The sequence below is a fragment of the Adiantum capillus-veneris genome, chromosome 5 (assembly GCF_014529385.1).
Source record: "Adiantum capillus-veneris isolate H3 chromosome 5, ASM1452938v2, whole genome shotgun sequence".
NCBI classification, from domain to species: domain Eukaryota; kingdom Viridiplantae; phylum Streptophyta; class Polypodiopsida; order Polypodiales; family Pteridaceae; genus Adiantum; species Adiantum capillus-veneris.
Genome location: NC_140935.1, coordinates 151,454,602 through 151,480,055, shown reverse-complemented (window position 1 = coordinate 151,480,055; position 25,454 = coordinate 151,454,602). Strand labels below are relative to the sequence as shown.

At 46.7% G+C, this 25,454-nt stretch overlaps 1 protein-coding gene across 8 annotated transcripts in view; it reads right to left on the bottom strand.

Annotated features, from left to right (window-relative positions):
* Positions 1-22,989, bottom strand: part of APC11 (anaphase-promoting complex/cyclosome 11) — a 53,218-nt gene extending 30,229 nt beyond the window's left edge. For 4 of the 8 annotated variants that reach the window (XM_086512964.1, XM_086512963.1, XM_086512965.1 and 1 more), the window contains exon 1: positions 22,742-22,900. In XM_086512964.1, coding sequence (XP_086369090.1) covers positions 22,742-22,761 — 20 coding nt within the window. In that variant the 5' untranslated portion in view covers positions 22,762-22,900. Of the gene's footprint in view, positions 1-22,741 lie in introns of all 8 variants that reach the window. The other 4 variants (XR_015188214.1, XR_015188213.1, XM_086512966.1 and 1 more) reach the window with 4 other exon arrangements.
* Positions 22,990-25,454: the final 2,465 nt, after the last annotated feature.

Below are 25,454 nucleotides of genomic sequence, written 5' to 3'. Positions count from 1 at the left end.
AGCATGTAATTCTGGCGGCAATGATCCCCCCTTGGGATAAAACAAGCCAAGATATAAAGTGCCACTAAGGTAGTAAAAAATCCTCTTAACAGCCTGCCAATGCTTAGACCCTGGGCTATGCATAAATCTGCTGACTTGTGAGAATGCAAACTGAATATCTGGCCTTGTGTTGCATACATAAATGAGGCATCCAACAGAAGTTTGGTAAAGAGCGACATCTGCAGGATCATCATCATCATGTAGACTCAATTTCAAACTGTTTCCATGGGAGTGGCAATAGATTTGCAATCCTCAAGTCCAAACTTACATAGCAATGTCTCTATGTAACTTTTTTGACACAAGGCAATACCACCATCACAATTCTTAAACTGTATGCCCAAGTAATGATGCAACAACCCCAAATCTTTCATCTTGAAAGTAGCATTCAACTGAGCCTTAAATTCAGCAATATGTCTCTCATTTGGTCCACTGATCAGCAAATCATCTACATAAAGAACCACAATGAGAAGTACATCACTGTCATGCTTTACATACAATGTGCTTTCTGTTGGACTGTTACGAAAGCCTTGTTTGACCAAATGGGTGTAAACTTTCTCATACCAAGCACGAGGAGATTGCTTCAACCCATACAAAGCGTTGTTACATTTGCACACTTGTCCTCTTGTCCTTTCTTGACAAAACCGCGAGGCTGCGTTACATAAACTTCCTCAAATATGTCACCATTCAAGAAAGCAGTAACAATGTCTGATTGATGTACATCCCAACCAAAATGAGCTGCCAATGCACATAGAAAACGCACAGTAGTCATACGACAAGTGGGAGCAAAAGTCTCTTCATAATCTATGCCTTTTTGCTGTGCATAACCCTTTGCAACAAGTCGAGCCTTATGGCAATCGATCTCACCATCCGGCTTGCGTTTCAACTTGTAAACCCACTTTGTACCAATGGCCTTTTTGCCGGGAGGCAAATCACATAAAGTCCATGTGTTATTTTCTGTAAGTGCATCATATTTTGATTGCATATGGCAGCCATCCAATTTTCTGAATTTTGTGCTTCATCAAAAGACAAAGGTTCCTCAACATCATGTAAGCTAGACACAGCCAAAGCATAACAATCTGATGCATAGGATGCATGGCGAGAGCCTGAACGAGTACGACTAGACAAAGGTGCATCCAATTTACTGTCACGCAAAGTGTGCACCAGCCATTTTGGCATACCTCTAGCCTGCTCATTTTTAGTCCTTTCCTCATCAAGTACATCATGTACATCTGCATCAATATTATTCACACACACACACACACACACACACACACATGAGAAGAGAAGCTTTTAACGTCATAGGAACAATCCCAAGAGAGAGCGCTGAGGGATAAAGAGTGAGATCGCAAGGGAAAGAGAAAAACGTTGCACACTGCACATGCTAAAAAGAGAATCCGGTCCAGGTCTGCAAAACGCTGAAATGCAAAACGCTAGAGAGAGAGAGAGAGAGAGAGAGAGAGAGAGAGAGAGAGAGAGACCCCAAAACATTAGCGTAATGCACTGCAACACATAAATCAGATACAAGGGGGGAAAGGGGGGCCACTGCCCGATTCCCCCATAAAAACCCCACGACTTAATACATGGGGGCACTATGATAAAAATATGCCACATCAACCATAAAATGAAAATATACCTAGATGAATCCAGGATAAGCCCAGATTCACCCTTGAAGGAAAATATGGCTAGAACTGCAATAAAATCAGACTCTAGCCCTAGGAGACGTAGGAACTAGGGTCCGGCCTCATACCTGCACAATGACCGGCAGATACATGGCTCCTACCATCAGAAAAGTTACATATGCATCAAATATGACCAAGCACAGACACAAAACAGCCCTCACTCCCTAATCTGCTTGTGAGATCCTGGAGCCACCCCTGGACAAAAGAAGAAACACTAGTTTTGCACAAAGTGATTTTGTACCTATATGCTTGGTCCTCGCATGAAACATCAGGTTCCATGCAATAAGTATAAAGGTTGTCAGCTACGTAAATCCATTCTCCAAAAGCAGCCTCTGTAACCAGACACACTCACATGTAGCACTACAAACAGCACGAGTGGCCTTGGAACCAACTCCCATGTTTCCTCTCAATGGAGTCAAGCTCTTCTTGGGCCCTATATGGCCTCCTTCCACTTCAGTTCTAAAAGTGCCTCCTCTAAGAGGTTCTTTGTCCCTTGCCACGGAGGCCATCAAGGCATAGTTCACGTGCAATAAAGGTCCATCTGGCATCTATCTCAACTTTCTACAATTGTCGAGACTGCCTCTTAGTATCCCGAGCACACCAATACAGCAGAAAAGCTGTAGTCGTAGTATGTCGCAAAGTATCCAGCAGCCACCTAGGTAACTTGATGGATTTGCTCGCACTCTCGAGAGCAACTGGCATCTCCTCCTCGTCGTCCGCACTATGATAAGAACCATTATCCACTACATCATCAACTCTAGACAACGTATCTAGAGGAGAGTAATCATCATTAGGATCACCAAGAAGAGGCAAATGTGGAGATAATGTGGAAGACTTAGGAGCCGAGATGCAATCTGAAGGGTAAACTCTCCACCCTTGTCCACCTGAATAGCCTTCAATTGCTTGTTGGATTCCTTCTCCACAACTATACGCCAATTCTTGAAGATCTCAAAAATCTCGTCCTTGTATTTGAGGAAGTATACCCAAGTAAAGCAGCTGAAATCATCCACTAGCCACATGAAGTAAAGAGCTTTACCTACGGATGAAGTCTATATAGGTCGACAAAGGTCGGTGTGAACCAACTCCAAAACTACAGTAGCTTGGCATGTAGAGTGCTTTGGAATAGCCTCTCTATGTTGCTTCCCATCAAAGCACAAAGTGCAATGTGCTTGCTTGTTCCCAACATTGGGTAAGCCATTGTAGACAGTGGGAATAGTCCCTAGGCTGGAATTCCGACTTACGGTTGTACTGGTAATTACCACCAGTTACTGTGGTAACTACCAATGGATAGTCAATCAGAGACCCAGTCCGGCACCTATAAATAGGCGACTACTTCATTTGATGGGGAACGCTTTTGAGGAATGCTTAGGAGGCACGCTATTGTACTCTTGAGTCCAATGTCTTGGAGCTCACTTGTTAGATTTACACCACACCGCTACTTCACAGGTCTAGGGCATACTTGTACGGCTAGTATGTCTCCGGGCTGGCCACCCATAGTCTAGGTTGTACCTGGTCCGGCCACCCGAGTTTGGGGTTGGCCGCCCACCTTCTCCGGGCACCCTCATATATTTCCATATATCATTTTCTGTTGGGTCGTGGGGATTTTTACCAGGCCTTGCCCTACCTCCCCTTGGGCACCTATTTATGGGGCCAAGGGGTACCCACTTCCACATCTCATCTCACAGAGGTCACGATCTGGTTATTGTGTATTGGGTCTTCAGCTCATGCTGGTCATGGGGGGCGATCACCCCCTCTTCACCATATCTTGCGTTTGTGGTCTACTCTCTCTCTCTCTCTCTCTCTCTCTCTCTCTCTCTCTCTCTCTCTCTCTCTCTCTCTCTCTCTCTCTCTCTCTCTTCCGCACATGCGCACTCACATGGTATCAGCAGCTTCGACTTTCCATGGCCTGGGATAGCGCATCTCCGCATCAGGTACTTCTCCCAAGATTAGTCAACGTTTTTTTGGAAAGCTAGATCAGCAAGCGTTTTTTGCAACAGCCAGCTTTGGGGAGCTTCTACATCAGCGATCACCTTCCCAGGAGCACGGAGGCAACATTTTGGACCAGTCTGTCACGAAGGATCTTCTGGCCCTCTCTCCTCCCCCTGCGTTTTTCCTGGCATCAGCGTTTTTTGCTGGAAAGGGCTGCGTTTTTGCTTGCAAGAGGTGGAGCACATGGCATTTTTCCTCCTCCCCCCATCACCTAACCTTTGCATGCTACTGGCCGGCATTTGCCTCATCTCTGCAAATTCAGCCTGCGTTTTCTGGCCGGCTGTGTTTTTGTGGAGTTGTGTTTTTTCCAGCACACAAGGAGGGAGCACTGCTGTAGTTTCTCTTCATACCCCGGATCTTGCCTTACGACACACCGGCTTGGCATTCGGTGCCTTGCCAGTCCTGTGTCCTCTCCATCTTCATTAGATTTCAGCCATTACCCCTTGCTGTTTTTTCTGTTTTCAGCCCATCTGGGGCAGTGACAGTGATTCATCACCCTCCCCAGCCCCTCTACACCACTCCGGACCCCGCCAGGAGCGTACGAGCACGCTGAAAATCGCTGGACAGTAGCATTTTCATCACCTCGCAGTTGCGTTTTTGTGTGGACAGCAGCCACATGGCTTGTGTTTTTCACAGAGGATGAAGTTACCTCCTACCAGGACACCATCCGATGGTGGTCCGCGCGGTCTCTTAGAGACTGCTGCAGTACACGGTATCTTCGACGTCAGCTTGATCATCTACAGGCGTACGATCCTTGGGAGATCCATTCATTCCAGCCATCATTCGACGGTTGCGCACTCCAAGGGGGGTGGTGACTTGTGGTTTGCTATGGACACACCTTTGCACTCATCAGAGGAGTTCACACGAGATATGGCCATGCTCATGGCATATGGGATTCCGACGTTCCCAGAGAAGACACCACCATCTTTGGTGCACATACACTTACCACTTGACCTCGACACGTCAGATCACTTGCTTACACGGGAGCATCTACATGGACTTAGGGAGAGGATCTTGGATCTCTTCTTGGACAGGTTCATTGCTTGGATCTATAGACTCGAGTGGGACTTCACTGCTTTGGACTCTCTTGGAGAGTTTACCCGCAAGATGTCGGAGATCAAGCATTACGCGACTACATTCGGAGTCACCCGGAGCTTGGCTTGGATGGTAGTGCGGTTGCTCTTCTACACTCCTGATTATTTGGATTGCTACCTTCAGAGTTGCTTACACTCACCCTCGATAACCTTACAACAAACTTATCCCCCGATCTGGGTAGTTGGCCACCCCCAGCTCATTCACATTGAGAGCCATAAAGAGTTGCGGTTTGGTGGCGTTGTTGGCACGGATTCTGTTTTGGTTGACATTGAAGGATTGGAGGCAGGAGATACAGGCAAGACGGCACAGAGAGATTGGTCTGGCCTTTCCTCTTCTCAAAGGATCTTCAAAATGCAAACTGCTCAGTCTGGCTTCGCTACTTCTACAGGATGATTACGGTGCAGACAGTTTGGTCTACCACACCTCTTCTCAGAGGCCCTTCACAGCGCTAACTGTTGAATCTGGCTTTCCCCTCATCTTGTATTACCCTACCTACTGACAGGACACCATCCGGTGGTGGTCCGTGGGGTCTCTCAATGACTGCTGCAGCTTACGGTAGCTTCTACAATGCACATTGTTTAGTCTGGCTTTCCTTGATTCGGAGGAGTTTATGACGCAGATTACTACATCTAGCCTTCCTGGAGTTTTACACAGCTTAGCCACCTGGCCACACTGGGTTGTAGGTTCATGCATTGACAGGCTTTCGGTCATTCTCATGATGGTTCCTAGGCTTCCGCGTTTTCTCGAGACTGGTTTGACTACAAACACCACAGATCCTTTTGGGCAGGACACTTGCAGTCTATTGGCACTTCTTTCACGGCAAGGAGTTGTTTTCACACTCAGTTCGCGACCTTCACGCAGTATCTTTCATGACGGCATCTTTCCATGGAGATTTCTTGGCGGTTGGGACACTCGAGACTGCTGCTACACTCGCGGAGTTCGCCGAAGTATTGTCCTTTAGTGGACATCGCAACAGACATCTTCATCATTTGCCTCACATCTTTGGCTTCACGCTATTTGTTTAGCATCAGGTGGCAGGTGTTGAGAGGGGATGTTAGATTTACACCACTCTACTGCTTCACAGGTTTAGGGCATACTTGTACGGCTAGTATGTCTCCAAGTTGGCCACCCATAGTCTAGGTTGTATCTTGTCTGGCCGTCCACCTTGTCCGCGCACCCTCCTATATTTCCATATATCATTTTCTATTGGGTCATGGGGATTTTTACCAGGCCTTGCCCTACCTCCCCTTGGGCACCTATTTATGGGGCCAAGGGGGTACCCACTTCCACATATCTCATCTCACAGAGATCACGATCTGGTTATTGTGTATTGGGTCTTTTACTCATGGTAGTCATGGGGTGCCGATCGCCCCCTCTTCATATCTTGCATTTGTGGTCTCTCTCTCTCTCTCTCTCTCTCTCTCTCTCTCTCTCTCTCTCTCTCTCTCTCTCTCTCTCTCTCTATTCCGCGCACACGCACTCTCACATCACTGTGCTCTTGTATTTCCTTGTCGATAAGCTCAGAGCAATCGTGACTCACATTGTACTTTGTTCCAGTTGTACTGATCTGTTCTAAATATAATCCAGTTCCACTTCCAATCTATGCATTATTTCCATTTCAGTTACTATTTCCAATTTCATTTCAGAGTCAGTGTCTTTGTCTGATCTATTGTCTAAAGTCTGTCTGTCTGAACTGACAACTAACTCTTAACCCAACATTGGATTAGCTGCATGAAGAGACCGGCTCATTCCATTTTAGCGATCATGGTGGCTTGAGCTATCACTCTCCCAGTTGGTTTTGAGTTAGTTGCTTGTAGTCATGTGCCCAAAAGAGTTGCCAGTGACAGAAGGCCATCAACCACATTCATGGAGAATCTAGAACGTGTTAACCCAATACAGGAGAAGTCAGAGTGTGTAACAAACTTGGACACCCCAAGTCAAGATTCTACCGCGACATAGGAGAGATTCACTTCAAAACAGTTCACAATTCACACTTGAGTCGACACGGCCCGGCATAATTCTATGCCTAGAGATATTGGCCCCAAAGACTGGCGCCCCTTTCGGTATTTCTTTTTGTATTAATCTGTGTTCAAAATACAAGAAAGTGGGTAGGTGCTCACTCTCAGACTCTGCATCCAGATGCTCTGAGAAGTGAGGCCCTGCCCACTTATTTATTGGTACAAGGGATGCCCAAGAGCAAAGCCCCAAAAGCATGGGGGGCTGATCGCCCCCTCTGCACCATATCTTGCATTTGTGCTCTCTCTCTCTCTCTCTCTCTCTCTCTCTCTCTCTCTCTCTCTCTCTCTCTCTCTCTCTCTCTCTCTCTCTCTCTCTCTCTCTCTCTCACGATTCCGCGCACACGCACTCTCACATCACTGTGCTCTTGTATTTCCTTGTTGATAAGCTCAGAGCAATCGTGACTCACATTGTACTTTGTTCCAGTTGTACTGATCTGTTCTAAATATAATCCAGTTCCACTTCCAATCTATGCATTATTTCCATTTCAGTTACTATTTCCAATTTCATTTCAGAGTCGGTGTCTTTGTCTGATCTATTGTCTAAAGTCTGTCTGTCTGTCTGAACTGACAACTAACTCTTAACCCAACATTGGATTAGCTGCCTGAAGAGACTGGCTCATTCCATTTTAGCGATCATGGTGGCTTGAGCTATCACTCTCCCAGTTGGTTTTGAGTTAGTTGCTTGTAGTCATGTGCCCAAAAGAGTTGCCCGTGGCAGAAGGCCATCAACCACATTCATGGAGAATCTAGAACGTGTTAACCCAATACAAGAGAAGTCAAAGTGTGTGTAACAAACTTGGACACCCCAAGTCAAGATTCTACCGTGACATAGGAGAGATTCACTTCAAAACAGTTCACAATTCACACTTGAGTCGACACGGCCCGGCATAATTCTGTGCCTAGAGATATTGGCCCCAAAGACTGGCGCCCCTTTCGGTATTTCTTTTTGTATTAATCTGTGTTCAAAATCCAAGAAAGTGGGTAGGTGTTCACTCTCAGACTCTGCGTCCAGATGCTCTAAGAAGTGAGGCCCTGCCCACTTATTTATTGGTACAAGGGATGCCCAAGAGCAAAGCCCCAAAAGCATCCAACTTAAAAGCTTTTAAAAATAAAGCAATAAGTCAAAAAGCTTCCTAAAAGTCAACCAACGTAAATCCACCAGTAAAAGCAACCTCCGTAATTTGAGGAGATCCGTACGCTGCCACGTTAGCTTGTTAGCGCGTTTGGCACCGCAAAATCCGGAAATAGGCGTACAGCCTGCCACGTGTGCTGCCGGCCAGTTTGTGTGTGTCTAGGTCTGCTGCCACTCTGTGAATGTGTCCAGGACCATGCCACGTCACCCATTTGTGACATACCCCCCTCTTGAAAGCATTGTAATCGCTCTCAATTACGCCTGCAAAACAGACAGAGGCCATAAACTAGCTTAGCACACATTGACTGTTAGTACCGACGCACTAGAAACAACACATCTAGCACATGTACCAATCAACAGTCACATCACAGGACATCACATCACAAATCACATTCAAAATTCATTCCAAATCTCAAACCATGATTAATCAGCAACATATTTAGCATCGCATCTAGATCCAGTCGGGACCTCACAGATGCCCGATTAACTAATCCATATTGCAATCATGTCTATAGAGATTTATGAGACCGAAATGCTGCAGGCATTTCGTCTATCAATTCCTGCACTCAAACAAGTCAAGTACAAATCAATCAGTATCATATTCATTTTTGGGAATTCCAATTCATAAAGTCATACAGCAGAATATTGTCAGCCTAGCAGTATCCCTGAAACCCAAAGGAACATCGGTAACTCTATATCAAAAATCGGGGCAATCTATTGACAAAGGAGCGGAGTGACTCCCCTCTTGTGCAAACCCGCTACACTAGATTCGCCCATGCTGAAATCGGGGTTCTATCGGAGTAGACTATGCTAAATCGAATGCTTCAAGGTAAAGTTCCACAATCTGAGGAGTATCTGCTAGGTCCTCCTCCTCCATCCATTTCGCATCCAATGCAGGATAGTTCTTGAATTTAACCAAGAACTGCCTCATCACTTTACCTTTAATCTTTCTATCTTTGTGTGTCAGTATCTGGTCTGGAACGAGTATCTACTCGCTTTCCTCCACTTCGGGTTGCTCATCTCGCTCCCCATCATCGGGCACATCGCCTTAAAAAGGCCCTGTCTGACTGAACGTGTGAGCATGAAACGATCGCCTCTACCACTGAAAAAAGTACCTGACTGTGTGCCCATCTGTAGAGAGCTGACACACCTCTGATCCAGGCATCTGAGAAGCCCATTCTACGTAGAGTGCCCTCCAAGAAGTCCTAGTCAACTCTATTGTAGGCCTTCTCAAAATCGAGAAGAAGTATCACCAGATCCTCACCATGGAGCCGCGCGAGAGCAGACGCCTCCCAAAAAGTAAAGATGTTGTCAAGGAGATTGCGCTTGACAAAACCTGTCTGTGTCCCATGTATGATGCTCTCTAGAGGTGGCTGAATCCTCAAACTCAGAGCCTTGGCAAGAATTTTGTAGGCTGAGTTGAGGATGGTGATGGGCCGCCACTGTCGAATCTCATCCAAGGAGCCACCCTCCTTGGGAATAAGGTAGATCAAGCCCTCACTCATGCTGTCAGGCATCTCTCCTGTGTGTAGGATGTATTGAAAAGCGCTGCAGAGATCTCAGCCAAGCACGTCCCAATACTCTAAGAAAAAGCTGGGTCAAGCCATCCTCACCTAGACAACTACCACGGGGAAGTGCTCTGAGGGCCACGTGGAGCTCCTCTAGCTGTAAAGGCAACTCAAGACTCTGGCGCATCTCCTCAGTCACAAGACAAGGCATCTGTGCCCACCCCTGCTCTCTACATGCATCCTGACGCTCTGACTGAGGTTCTGCTAACAACAGGTCACGGTAAAAGTCTGTGGCAACAGCACGCATGTCCTCTGGCTCTGAAGCAACTGACCCGTTAGGCCTCCTCAACTAGCTGACCCTGGCATGCGCCTGTCGGGGCCCCACTGTCTCAAAGAAAGCCCCTGTCACCCACCTGGGTCCACTGAGATGCCTGTCAATGAAAAGCAAACTCCTGGCGCCTCTCCTCTATGCTGGCAAGCTCTTGGCGAGCCTGCTGTAACTGCTCCTCCAACCAAGGACCGTCTCGATGCTGCTCCTGCGTCCTCTGTAGGGAAGCAACATCTCGTCGGAGACGCTTCTCCTCTCTCGCTGCAGCCAAGCGGGCCGTAGACTCCGTGAGAAATAGGCTATAGCCGACTAAGCTGAGCAAGTCTAGAGGCCACTCTATGAGCAGGAGAGTCCTGCAAGTCTAAGCCCTCTGTCCAAAGAGACTGTAACAGACTTGGACACTCCAAGTCAAAAATCAATCGCGACAGCACCAAATAACCACTTCAAAACAATTCACAGATCACAATAGATTTGCACTGGCCCGGCGGAGTTCCGTACCTAGAGATATTGGCCCCAAAGACTGGCGCCCCTTTTGGTATTTCTTTTTATATTAATCAGATCAAAGTACAAGAGTGTGGCTAGGGTTTCACTCTCAGACTCTGCGTCCAGATGCCTGAGAAGTGAAGCCCTCTCCACATATTTAAAGGTACAAGGGATGCCCAAAAGCAGAGCCCCAAAAGCTTTCAAAATCAAAAGCATCAGTTCTCTCTCTCAGAGAGAGTCTCTTTTTTTATAAAAAAAGCAAGTTCTCTCTCTTTCATGCAAAAAGCAACGCCCAAAAGCTTTCAGCACCAATTGCGGCGCAATTTCCGGAAAATCCGTACAGCCCTGCCACGTGGCACTGGCGCCAGAAATTAGGGTTTCAGCCAGCAGTTAGGGTTTCCAGAAATTAGGGTTTGCTGCGAATTAGGGTTTTTGGCAGATTTTAGGGTTTGCAGGAATTTTAGGGTTTTTGGCAGAAATTAGGGTTTCTGCTGTCCGCCACGTCATCACTTTGTGACATACCCCCCTCTTGAAAGCATTGTAATCTACCGCGATTACGCTTGCCAAACCGACAAAAGCCATAAACCGTCCTAGCAGACATTGACTGTTAGTACCTACATACTAGGAACACACATCTAGCACATGTACCAAATCGATAGTCACATCACACGACATCACAGGACATCACCAGACATCACAAGACATTCAACATTCATTCAGATCTTAGACCATGATTTATCGGCAATGTAGCTAGCAATCACATCTAGGTCCAATCGGGACCTCATCGATGTCCGGACTCCGATTGACTAACCCCTATTGCAACCATGTCTATTCGAGATCAATCCGACCAAAATGCTGCAGTCATTTCGGCTATCGGTTCCTGCACTCAAAAGAAGTCAAGAACAAATCAGTATCATTATCAGGAATTCCATTTCATAAAGTCATACAGCAGAATACTGTCAGCTCTCAGTATCCCTGAAGCTCAAAGAGACATCAGTGACTCTAGTATCTAAATCAAGGCATCTGTTGACAAAGAAGTGGAGTGACTCCCGTCTTGTGCATCCCACTGCACCAGATCTCCGGCCAAGCTGAATTCTGGGTTCCATTTGGAGTAGACTATGCTAAACCAAAAGCATCAAGGTAAAGTTTCACAATCTGAGGAGTATCTGCCAGGTCTTCCTCCTCCATCCACTTCGCATCAAGTGCAGGATAATTCTTGAACTTAACCAAGAACCGCCTTCGGACTTTACCCTTATTCTTCGTATCCTTATGTGCCAAAATCTGTTCAGGAACAAGGATCTCCTCGTTTTCTTCCACTTCGGGTTGCTCATCAGGCTCCCCATCATCAGGCACATCACCTTTAAAAGGTTTCAAGAGACTCACATGAAATGCATTGTGAATCCTCCAAGTATCTGGTAGTTTCAGTCGGAAGGAGACTTCATTTATCTTTTCAGTAATCTGGAAAGGGCCGTAGTATCGCATACTAAGCTTTGAAAAAAGAATCTCCTTTCCCTTTTTCTTTCGTAGGCGTGCCTTCTCAAATCGTAAGAGCACCCAATCATCCTCCTTCAATTTCATGTCGCGACGATGGCGATCCGCTGCCTTTTTCTGTCGTTCTTGAGACTTCTGCAAAGTCTCGCGAACCTTGGCAAAAGCCGTATCCAGATCTCGCGTATATTCATCCGCTTCAAAGATCTTATCTTTCGTGCTCAAGAAGGGTGGAACCTTCGCAGCACCTTCGACAATCTCAAATGGCGCCTTCCCCGTCGAAAAGTGTATCGTGTTATTGTAGGCAAATTCCACCAAAGGTAAATATCTTTCCCATTGAGTCTTCTGATCTGAGATATAAGACTTCAATAAATCTAGAACCACTCAATTGGCAATCTCGGATTGCCCGTCAGTCTGCGGGTGGAACGATGACGAGAACTGCAACCGCGTGCCAATGTTCTCCCAAATTGCCTTCCAAAACAAACTCGTAAATCTGGGGTCTCTGTCGGAGACAATTGTCTCAAGCATGCCATGTAATCTGAAAATCTGGGCCACAAACAGTCTTGCTAAGTGATCCAACTTGACTGTTTTCTTCACTGGAATGAAATGAGCCTTTTTGCTAAATCTGTCAATAACAGTCCAGATACCATCGTGACCACTTTGTGTTCTCAGGAGATCAAAAATAAAATCCATCGCTATACTTTCCCAAGGGTGGATGGGTATGGGTAACGGCTGTAACAATCCCTGTGCTTTATATGCATGTCAAACTTGACCTTCTGGCATACCAAGCAACTGCGCACAAACTCTTCCACATCTTTCTTGAGTCTCGGCCAAAAGAAATATCTCTCTACCCCTTTCATGGTGGTAGCAATGCCGCGGTGACCCGTAAAAGGTGGACAGTGGCATTCAGTCATAACCTTCTCCCTCAACGGTTGTGTAACGCACAACATAGTCTTTTTCATCAAGTAGCCTTCCCGAAGGGAGTATCCAGCTATTGTCTCCCCATCCCGTAGCCGTGTCAAAATATCTGCAAAATCTGTATCTGTGGCATACTAATCGACCATATCCTCGAAGCTCCTATGATGTATCACGGAAATAGCCAGAACCAACGGTTTCCGAGACAAAGCATCTGCCACCACATTCTTCTGTCCCTGCACATGGACAATCTGGAAGTGGAACTGTGACAAGATGTTCGCCCACCGCATCTGCTTTTCCGAAAGCTGCTTCTGTGACAAGAAGTAGCGCAAACTCTGATGGTCTGTAAAGACAGTGAAATCCGCTCCGAGTAGGTAATGCCGCCACTGAGTAAGAGCATGGATAACCGCCAAAAGCTCTCTCTCATAAATCTGTGCTGTCATCTCCGGCCTGGAGAACAAACGGCTCTCGTAAGCTATGACATGGCCTTCTTGCATCAAGACCGCACCCAGACTACAACCACAAGCATCACAATATACTTCGAATGACTTCTGCAAGTCCGGCAAAGTCAAAATAGGTCCCGTAGTCAATTTCTCTTTCAATGTCTGAAAGGTAGTCACCTTTGTGGGTCCCCACGAAAAAGGTACTCCTTTCTGTGTCAAGATATGCAAAGGGGAAGCAACCTCTGCAAACTTTCATATGAACCGCCTGTAGTACGAACATAGTCCCAAGAAGCTTCTAACTTCATGGACATTCTTCAAGTCAGGCCAATCACAGATAGTCTCTATCTTGGCCGGATCCATTTGCACTCCTGCTGCTGACACAATGTGTCCCAAAAAGTGTATCTCTGGTAGGAAAAATTCACTTTTCTTTGCATTAATCACTAACTTGTGATCTCGTAATGCCTGAAAGACCTGAAGCAGATGATCTCTGTGTTCTGCCTCATTCTTGGAGAAAACAATGATGTCGTTAAAGAAAGTGCCAACAAATAGCCTGTACTCTCGAAAAATCCTATCCATCATCCGGCTAAATGTCGCAGGAGCATTGGTTAATGCCAAAAGGCATCACCAAAAACTCAAATAACCCAAAAGTCGTCTGAACAGCTGTCTTGTAGACGTCTCCCGGCGCTATCCTGATCTGATGATATCCACTCTTCAAGTCAATCCTGCTAAAGCACAAGGATCCCTGTAACCTGTCGAGTATATCATCGATCCTAGGAATCGGAAATCTGTTCTTGATGGTGATTTTGTTGAGAGCTCTATAATCGATGCACATTCTCCAAGATCCGTCTTTCTTCAAAACCAACAACACTGGAGAGCAATACGGTGAAGTACTAGGCTGGACAAGACCCTTTTCCAAGAGGTCTTTCACTTGGTTCATAATCTCTTCATTCTGTGCTCGGCTCACACGGTAGGGTGGCCGGTTCGGTGGTGTACTACCAGGTATCAGATCAATGGTATGATCTTCAGGATTAGCAGGTGGTAACTCTCCTGGCAGACCTTCTGAGAAGCAATCGGCGTGAGAGTGTAGAAAATCTTGGCGTTCTTTATCAAGTTAAGACATATTTGTCCCATCATCATCACTCAACTCTTTCATAAAGATCGAGTAAACAAACAAACTGGATTTCATTAATTTTGAAATGGCCGAAGCCGATACAATAGGGACAGACTCGCCCTTCAATTTAATATCAAGTACAATTATTCTGCCCTTTTCTGTAGTCAAAGTCGCTTTTCTCGCCCGATAATCGACCACGGCGTTGTTCTTGTGGTAACAGGGAATCCCTAAGAGAACATCACAACCCTCCAAAGGCATTATGAAGAAGTCCTCATGCCTCAAATACCCCTGACAATGCAACCGAAGTTTGTCAATGACAGGTGTAATGGCTACGTCCCTGCCGGGTGCCGCTAGAATTGCCTCTGCAAGTGGTCCATTCCAATCGGGAGTAATCTCGAGCCGCGCCGCCAATTCCGGTGAAATGAAGTTGGCCTTGGCTCCTCCATCAAAGAAAATCAGGGCCTCTTGATCTTTCACTTTGCCCCAAGCTCGGCAAAGTTCTGTACTCTCATCCATGGTGTCGGGATCAGTACCCACACAATCTGGAACCAGTCCTGTTTTCATCTTGCCTTTTCGTACACGGTCCTCAGCTGCTCTCGAACTCTCAGGCCTTTCGTCGTCCTTGTCATTCTGTTCTTTCTGTGACTTTTTAGGGCACTTCGCGGAGATATGTCCAGTTTCCCCGCATCCAAAGCAGTTCCCCTCCCTGATGTAGCGAGTCCGCTCCTGAGGAGTAAGTCTGGGTCGTGCATCCTTTTTCTCTGGGTTGCTCTTTCTTTTTCTACTTTCATTCCCAGAAGTCTATCCGATTCGTTGTGTCGTGACCTCATCTGTGGGGTAGGTCATACTGCCAGAGTGAATTGCAAAGCCCCGCTTCGCATGACTCATCAACTCCTGAATAGAAGCTGACTTCTGTTCCAAGCAGTGGTCTCAGATCTCTATAGGTAGACCCAATGTAAACCGCTCAATCTGTTCTCTGAACGAGATCTTGAATGAAGAGGCGGGTAGAAAAGAGTTCCAGAATCTTTCATAGTAAGAATTCACTGTATCGCTCTTGGTCATCCGGAGATGGTTCCAAGCAGCTCGTATATCTCGCTCAAACTCTTGAGTTAACCAAGAAGAAATAAAAAGCCTCTTGAATTTCAACCATGTAACTGGCACAGTCTTGCTTAATAGAAGCGTGGACCACCAAGTGCGAGCATTCCCCTTAAATAAGAGGCAGTTCTCCGAATCTTGGAGTGCTCTGAATAGCGTCCTCCCGCGAAAGCGATGTCAAACTGCTGTATAAAAGACAAAGCCTTCGAAGCATCGGAGTATCCTGAAAAAGTATCAAACTTAAGTGCTTGGCCACCTTCCTTAAACTCTCGGACTTTCTTGCTTTTATCTTCGAGAAAGTCATACTGGTTGGCTTTGTAAAGATTCTTCTTGTTCGTATAAAAGTTCCCATTGTCAGAGTCTGAACCGTCCATAGACGAGTCCTCTGTAGAAGTGTCACTCACTGGGCAAGACCTAGACTTCCTTGCCTTTTTCTTGCCCTTTCCGAAGCGTTGTGTCTTGCTTTGCTTTTTGCTTTTCCTATCTTCTTCGCTCGAGTTTGAAGAGCTAGAAGAACTGTCAGAAGAAGAAGAAGAAGAAGAACTGGATAGGCCTTCAAACTTGACGCGCTTCTTCAGTTTCTTTGCCTTGTCGAATGTCGACCGACGACCCAAATATCCAGGGAAGTCAGTGCCTTTCTTCTGCTTTTTGCCGTGCTTTTTGTCCTTCTTTTGCACGTCGAAAAGCTGAGCAATCCGTGCATCAACCACGTTCTCCAGATCCTTCTCCGTATATTTCTTGGAGACAGAAGATTTCTTGAGAGCGGGTTTCGGGAGTGGTGTTGTGGTTCTCTGCCACTCTGTCTGTACCTCTTCCAAAGAGGTCTGGTTCATATATTTTGCCATCTTCGGGTCCTTGGCAAAATTGAGCATCATCTTTGTTGCATCATTAATCAATTTTCGACGCTCCATCTCTTGCTGCTCCGCTGGAGTAGGCCTAGGCGGGCCATACTCCGTGCCGGAATCTTCGTTGTGATCCCTGCCCGCATCTCCAGATGCAGAGGGAGTCGACTGATCATTGCCTGAAGCCATAGGTGCCGCGGAAAAAAATTCGGGGATCGGATTTCCCGTAGAAGAGAAATCGGCCGTGCTTTGATACCACTGTAACAAACTTGGACACTCCAAGTCAAAAATCAATCACGACAGCACCAAATAACCACTTCAAAACAATTCACAGATCACAATAGATTTGCATTGGCCCGGCGGAGTTCCGTGCCTAGAGATATTGGCCCCAAAGACTGGCACCCCTTTCGGTATTTCTTTTTATATTAATCAGATCAAAGTACAAGAGAGTGGCTAGGGTTTCACTCTCAGACTCTGCGTCCAGATGCCCTAAGAAGTGAAGCCCTCTCCACAAATTTAAAGGTACAAGGGATGCCCAAAAGCAGAGCCCCAAAAGCTTTCAAAATCAAAAGCATCAGTTCTCTCTCTTAGAGAGAGTCTTTTTTTTATAAAAAAAGTAAGTTCTCTCTCTTTCATGCAAAAAGCAACGCCCAAAAGCTTTCAGCGCAAATTGCGGCGCAATTTCCGGAAAATCCATACAACCCTGCCACGTGGCACTGGCGCCAGAAATGAGGGTTTCAGCCAGCAGTTAGGGTTTCCAGAAATTAGGGTTTGCTGCAATTTAGGGTTTCTGGCAGATTTTAGGGTTTGCAGGAATTTTAGGGTTTCTGGCAGAAATTAGGGTTTCTGTTGTCCGCCACGTCATCACTTTGTGACAGAGACACCGCTCGCTCTCTGAGCGCAGAGTCCGGCAAGACCCCCTCAGGGATGCGAAGCATCATGCTCCCCCTCCTCTGTGTATCTGTCACTGTGAGGATCACTGATGCATGGTCCGAAAAAGAAGTCCAAGGCAAAATGCAAACTGACCCACCCAAGTCACAGAAGTGGTCACTAGTGTAGAAGCGATCTATCCAAGATAGATTCACTCCTCCCACTCTACCGGTCCGAACGAGAGAAGGCCAAGTTGTCAGGTGGCCTGACAAAGCTAGAATGTTGCCACACATCTGAAACCCGCAGTCAGACATAACCTCTCCCAAGCTGCCAACTCAACTTTATGCACACTAGTATGGCTATCTCCAATCCTGTCAGCGGGGTCCTCCAACATGTTGAAGTCTCCCCCAAGGGCCCAATGCACCATTGCTCTGCCTGTGGGCAGAGACTCTACAATGTGAGCCCAAAAAAATCTACATGTGCGCTCGCCACATTGGGCGCGCAGAGGTTCAAGAAGCCCATGAGGCAACCCTGAACCTGCATAGTAATCCATTGAGCCCTCACTGGCACAATAATCCCTCTACCCACAATGGCTTGCTGCAAAGAGTCCGGAATAGTCATACATACCCCACCCTAGATGCCTCTAGGTCCAAATGCAGCTAACCAAAACGTCTCATAGCGACCACGCAAAATCTAACCACATTGCCGAATGCGGCTCTCACAAAGATGATGCTTCTGTAGCATAAGAATGTCAATCTAACCACCCACAAGGCATCTCTGCAGCTCCTGACGCAGCCGACCCCTCTGACGCTGAAACTGGGGCCCTCCTAATCCCTACACATTCCATGAGATGATTCTCATGGAGTCAGTAAGAGAAAACAGATGTTGGCGCAGCAGGCAACCTCGCTATCTTTGAGGCCGGTTTGGATGGGGAGTAATCCGCATCCGAACGACCTCTAGACAAGCGCGAAAGAAGTGCTTGTCCCGCTCAGGCCCAAGCCGAGCCTGCAGCCAGATCAGCAGCCCAACGTTTTTGGTTTTCAGCTCTAGCGTTGCGGCAGCAGCAGCAGATCAGCCCTGCGTTATTCAGTTTTCAGCCCATCCCTCGCCGGGTGTGCAAGAGATCCGCAGCGGTTCCCATTGACGGATGCGGTCCGGTACTTCGGCAGTAAATTGAGCCCTCCCCTCGGTAATTCCCTCGCCAGAATTGAGTGCTTCACCGTTGTCCATCATCGACCTCGTCGAGGTCTGTGTTTTCAGCCTATCATATCGGGAGTGCAAATCAGCCTGTGGTGGTCATCCGCAATTCCCACATCGAGAAGGATCCAAGGGACATCAAATCAGCCCCAGAGGTGCCTCTTCCTGAGGAGTTACCGCGGTGATTTGTCGTCATCGAGTCAGTAGAGTCTGCATTGTGTATACATTCCATTTACGCAATCTAAAGCAAATACCACATCAGTAACGGTGTGGGGGGCCCTTGAGAGGGTTGTTTGGACCCCATCGGGTGTCGCTCTTCTCTTCTCTCTCTTTCCCTCTCCCTCTACACATCTCTATTGCATTCTCTTAGCCCCTCTCTTCAGGGGAAAGTAGAAGGAACATTCATTCAAATACAAAGCATTCACTAACGCAAGAAAAGAAGGAAAGGATTTGTGGAAGCGTAAAACTAGATCTTCACTATATTCAATTCCGCTGCACCTAACATTGGTATCATAGCTTTGACGATTTTGCACTAATCCGCTAATCTTTGGAATTTTTTTTCCTCTGGTGTTTGAGTGTGTGTTGTAGCGTTTCGCCCAAGGACGCTTTTCTCACTTAGGGAACTGCAGGACCTGGCATTGTGCGTAGGACCGTGCGCCTTGAGCGTAGGAAATGCAAACACTCTATACCAAGGGTTACAGTTGTGGTGCACGTGCGAGATGGTAGTTGACTTAGTGTGCGCGCTCGACCACCTCAACATAAAGAAATCTTAGCATGGATATTTGCACTCATAACTTCTTCGACATGACAAATCGCATCATTGAAGACATGCATTGGAAACCTGGAGATGTTGATTGCGAGTATAAGGATTTGTTAGCAGCCTATGACGACAAAGGAAGGTGCCATCCAAATCCACTTATCAGCTTTGGAGTCTTGGCATTGTTTGAAAAAGCATCTCTCCCATCTGTTGGAGAATTATATCATTCCCAAGGAGGCATTGCATCATCATTGATCTGTACACATCTTTCGCAGCACATTGGGTCCACACCATCTACATCTTCATAGCAATCTGTAGCCATCCATCCGAAGCCAAAGAGTTCCAATCCGTGGCAACCACCGCAGGAGTTCGCAGGCATCGTGAGCCTACATTTGCAGGCACATTCGTTGCAGAGACGAGGACTCATCTAGAGCTTCCATCATATGGCAATCTAGTTGGAGCCCCAAGAGGTGCCTCCATCACTGAGGAGTTACTTGGCGGTTTTATGCGACATCATATAGAGGACTTGCCGTGGTTCGTGGGCATTCCAAAGGACATATCCATCTTCATCTCCCATTCGGCGTTGCTCTCGCCAATCTTCCCACGTAGGGGCAGCATAGGCTGGCCGGTAACCTTCGTGGACATCGGCATTTGCATATCCAACCATTCGCTCTATGAGCATCCATCCGGTTTGCAGTTTGGTTCACACCATCAGAGTTGGGGCAGCAAAGGTTATTGTTGGCCGGTAACCAACAAGGGTATCGTTGATCCAAGAGGCAATCCATTGTCTGTGAGTAGATGCATCATAACCATCCTTGTCTTTTGGATATTTCCACATCACCCAAGGGAGCCTCTCTCTCAAAAGTCGTCGTGGAGGACATCATCTAGCAGGAACTTCATCGGATACCATCTTATGGTGTGCATGGAGATCGGTACCTGTACCTCACCTCAAGCAAGAGGGGATGTCACGTGCACATGACTCTGTGTGCCACGTGGACATACTTCATCGACTTCTAGAGCCCGTTTTACCCCCTTCTTCCTAGATAGGAATGTTTAGAATCCTAGCAAGATTAGTACCGGCAATTTTATGAGCCTGTTCGCAAGACTTGCATGTCCGGACAAGTCCATTGGATTAGGTTTTCCAGTTTAGAACCCACTTGCATAAATGGTTTGTATACGCGATTTGACGGATGTTATTACACTACGATGGGCATCTAGCATGACGAGCATGTAGTTCTACGTTAGAGGAATCAGACGTGCTAGACCACGCGTCAATCGGATTCCCAGGTGAGCGGATGTGCGACAATTGCAACCAGATTTGGATCCCCTTAACCTATTTTTAATAAATCATTTTTATGATTTATTTGTTGGAAATCTTGGTGAACAGTTGCCCTACCTAGGCTTTAATAATTACTTAAGGCCCATTCTTCACCTATAAAGGGAACCATCTGCCACCACTTGGAGCAAGAAGGAGGAAGCGCCAAGATCAGCCAACGTTTTGCAGCAGGAGCAGCCAGCGTTTCCAGAATTCAGCAGCCAGCGTTTTTGGTTTTCAGCCCTATCATTGCGGCAGCAACACATTAGCCCTGCATTTTTCAGTTTTCAACCCATCCCTCACCCGATGTGCAAGAGATCCGCAGCAGTTCCCAATGACGGATACGGTCCGATACTTCGGCAATAAATTGAGCCCTCCCACAGCAATTCCCCCACCAAAATTGAATGCTCCATCGTTGTCCATCATCGACCTCGTCGAGATCTGCATTTTCAGCCCATCCTACTTCTCACATCGGAATGCAAATCAGCCCATGGTGGTCATCCGCAATTCCCACATCGAGAAGGATCCAAGGTAACATCAAATCAGCCCTGGAGGTGCCTCTTCTTGAGGAGTTACCGCGGTGATTTGTCGTCATCGAGTTAGTAGACATTCCATTTACGCAATCTAAAGCAAATACCACATCGGTAACGGTGTGGGGGGCCCTTGAGAGGGTTGGTTGGACCCCATCGACTGGCGCTCTTCTCTTCTTTCTCTTTCTCTCTCCCTCTACACATCTTTATTCCATTCTCTTAGCGCCTCTCTTCAGTGGAAAGTAAAAGGAACGTTCATTCAAATACAAAGCATTCACTAACGCAAGGAAAGAAGGAAAGGATTTGTGGAAGTGTAAAACTAGATCTTCACCATATTCAATTCCGCTACACCTGACAGTATGCAACTACGCTAAAGTGCCTGTCCATGCATGTCCTGCGTACAGCATCGCAAAGGTGCCAGGACACTTCGAAGGTTGTTCTACATCCTAAAAATAGGAGTTAGGGCTTGTCCACATGCACATAGGGTTAGATGTCCATGTGACAGTTAGACCAGCAAAGTGTACCTGCAAAGACGCACCGGGTAAGACATGCACATGCACATAGGGTTAGTTGTCCACGTGACAGTCAGACCAACAAAGTGTACCTGCAAAGACGCACCGGGTAAGACATACACATGATCAATCACATCATGCTTCGCAATAATTGCCAGAACATGACAGCAAATACGTGTCTACTATCCTAGGCGACCTACACCGCCAATAATCTGAATGCTCCTTGTACAATCATTTATGCAAAGAGGGTCATGCAAGGGTTCTAACCACAGTCTCTGCAATACATTTCCTTATGGCAAACGCATACGGGTAAAGAAGTATGATTGAAGTATGTTTCGACCCTTGAGCTTGAAACATACATGACCCCTAGTTTATTTGGAAAAACACAAACAACTGTACATGGTAAGCACTCATAGCACCATGGAAGTATAGAATTTTTCACATCATACTTTAGCCTTGAAACTACAACGAATTTCAATCATCATTTATACCCGCATCAACCTCATCAGCTTGAATTTTTATTGCAATTTTTGGCCCAGTATGATATCATTTCCGTACGTGTATGGTTCAGCTAACCACACGAATATGGTTGCAACTATGGTTCTAACTAATCTGATGAAACTATCCAGACATGCAAGTGCTACAAACGCGCTCACAGAGGTGTATGTACAAGTTCCCCAGAGGTGTTCTAGCTTAGGCTTTGGCTCTAAGTTGTGGTAGCATGCTCTCCTCCAAGCGGGCGTCCCCCTCCCCTAATAGGGCACAACATGCAGTTCCTCAAACATCATTTTTGTAGGGTTTGTTGGGTGATTTTCCCTATCTACACCTCTGACCCCTGTAAAGGCAACGGCATGTGGTAGGCTAAGAGCTCTCTCTCTCTCTCTCTCTCTCTCTCTCTCTCTCTCTCTCTCTCTCTCTCTCCCCCAAAAGCCCCATCCAAATAGATGAGAAAGTCACGACACAACTACACATACCTACACGGAACCAAACCAACACATAACAAGTCTCCAATAAGCAAACAAAATCCTGGGAACCTTTCTTTATTGCTGACTAATAACAATTGTTTGGTCTGAGTTTTCTCAGGCTCTATGTGTGCGCTCAAAACATGCACAGAGCAAGAATACAGACCATAGTCGAAGAACTCTCTCTCTCTCTCTCTCTCTCTCTCTCTCTCTCTCTCTCTCTCTCTCTCTCTCAAAAGAATACTCAGTGAAACAATACATAGCTATACTGGAGACATGGCTCATAGAAAAAACCACCCAAGTCAACCACGTTCTGGAGACAATGGCAGAGAGATCGTGTGTGTGTGTGTGTGTGTGTGTGTGTGTGTGTGTGTGTGTGTATGTGTGTGTGTGTGTGTGTGTGAGAGAGAGAGAGAGAGAGAGAGAGAGAGACCTGAGAATTTTCACCTTCATTGTCTGTGTAGCTGCGGCCTGTTCAGATTAACGATGGCATTTGCAAATGGGTGTGACTTCGAGTGAGGCAGTGGTTTTCTGGTTTGTACGTTTGATTTTTGAAAGCTGTCTAGGCCCCGGTGACACTGAGACGTCCTTCTGGGAGGTGGGATCAACGGTTCACGATCGCCCGTTGGTCGTGGCTCTCGGATTGTCTAGGGAATGCAAAAAATTCCCACAATCTTAGGGTGGGTTCAGACTAGGCGGCAGAAGAGAAATGCAAAGGGGCGTCGATGCTCCATGCCGAAATTTGATTGGTTGGAGTTGAGGCACTATTCCGTCAGGCCCTCCATTTTTCTTCCGTCCCCCCCCCCCCCCCCCCGAAGAGTTGATGGCCTCTCTCAGCTCCCTTCACTTTTTCACTTTTCCTCCTCCACACTGTTCACACTAGGCGGCGGCAGATTTGCGAAGACTTGTTTCTTCCGCCAGTTTAGTCTGAACCCAGCCTTAGGTCCGCCCATACCCTCTCTCTCTCTCTCTCTCTCTCTCTCTCTCTCTCTCTCTCTCTCTCTCTCTCTCTCTCTCTCTCTCTCTCGGCTGACTTCTAAGTTCTAAACGCTAAGCTATCGCGTACATGTTGAAAGGTATGTGTGCATTAAGTTTATAGATCACGTCGCACGGATATGTTCACACCTATTTCATACCACATTTGACCTCCCAAGTTCACACCTAGTTCAAAAAATGATCAAACGGCCGAGACTGCTCCTGCCTTGCGACACCTAATATGGGCCATTGATCCCACCTCCCTAGGGAGGTGTCAATTAGTAACTAGGGCAAGTGAAGCCTAGACTGTGGTGACACGCATTTATTTGTCGTAGTAAAAAGCAAAAGTTGGCAACGAGAGGATGTTAGAGGGGTGGCCTTGCATGACCGCCTAAATTTCCAAAGGAGCAGCCATCCCTTCCATTGATATGTCACTTGTAAAAATCCAGATGGTTCACTTCCAGGAGCTGCAATGACACAATCAGCTTTACCCAAAGAGGAGAGAATTGCAAATGCAGCAGCAAAGGATATGCTGACTCCATCCCAAAGGATCTAAATCTTCCTTGCGAAGATCCCGTGCGAGAAACAAGAGAGAAACATGTCGCTCACGAGTTGTGAAGGACTGCCATAGCTGTCGCTAGAGATTAGGCGCTCTAAACGAGCCGACGATTGTGCCATAGACAGGGCTAAGCTATAAACCTTTGTCTTTCTACTTTTTCATACCTTCATTGCGATAATGTTCCAAATCTTCAACGTCTCCTTTACCTGCCCTCTACTGCAGCTCATCAGAGGAGGGGCCATTCTTTGAGAGTTTTTTGTAGTAGGTTACTGCACAGGCTGTGTAGCTTACTCGACAATAAAGTCTCTATCTTCAGTTGTACCTGCTAGAGATGGTGCTGCCACAAATTGAGAAAAGGCTAGTCTTTCTGAAGAGCAGAATGGTGAGTCTCAACCTCTCAAAAATGGCTAGCTTGGTTATGAGTTTATGAAAAATGGCAAGGCTAGGCCATCAATAGTTCGGGACTATTTGGAGGGTATTCTTTCGCTTCATTGTAAGCAAATTGATGTTCCTCTTGGGCTGCAATTCCTTGTGATTGCACTCCCTCAACAGAGGGAATTTCTCCTCATTCTAGTTGCTCCCTTCCCATGCTCACCTCCATAAACCTGACCTTTAATGACTTCTCTGGGTCCCCTTCACTCTCATTTCTGCAGCTACACAGCAACAATCTCTAAGGCAAAATGAAAGAGCTACCACTGCCAACTTGACAACCTCTAGAGTTTAGTGCTAGATTTAGCTCTACCTCCATCTTTTTTGAGTGGAAATGCTTTACTTGGAAGGTTGGCTTGGGAGGAATCAAGAAAAGAGTGCAAGCTATCCTTGTTAGGTTTATATTCATAATCTCATACATATCTCTTACTTTTGATATGCATGCCCATATTTTTGCTTCACCTCAACAAGGAAATTGAGCGTAACACAACCGCCTCCTCGGTCCCTTACGGCCTCATATTTGTTGGGGTAAAGACGATGCGCCTTTGCTCAGGGCTAAACATACGGTGTTCGGCCGCCCGCCCACCGTGTGTATATACCCTTATTCTTTGTATATGAAGAATAAGGAGCTCCTCGCTCATATTTTTTCAGAGGTTCCTCAACCCACGCCATCTCATGCTCCTCCCCTTCCCCGCATGTATCGCACCGCACAGCGCCTGCACGCTCCGCGCACACGCACACTCACAAGTGGTATCAAAGCATCGACAACGAACCGCGTGTGTGACAGCTTTTCGACGACAGACACGAAAGCGATAAAGCTTGGCCATAGTGGTTTGAGCTCGACGACGATGGATCGGCTTGACGGCGTCGAATCGGAGCTCCTCGTTGAGCACCCGAAGGAGATCGGGTGAGATCTCGGCTATTCCGTGTGCGCAACAACCCTAAACAAGGAGGGGAATCTTGGGAAGTTTGGTAGCTTCTCCAAAGAATTGGGCAGAAGATCTGCAGCCAATCGAAAGCAGGACAGAGCTTGAGGTTGGTGTGAGAGCAATGCAAGGCTTGCTCTCAGGCAAAACAGAGCTCAAAAGCACAAGAGAAGGGAAGAATCCAAGGTCTAGCAGACACATGTCTGATACGTAGCAAGTTGAGGACACAATTTTTTGTTGTCAATTGCAAGTTGAGT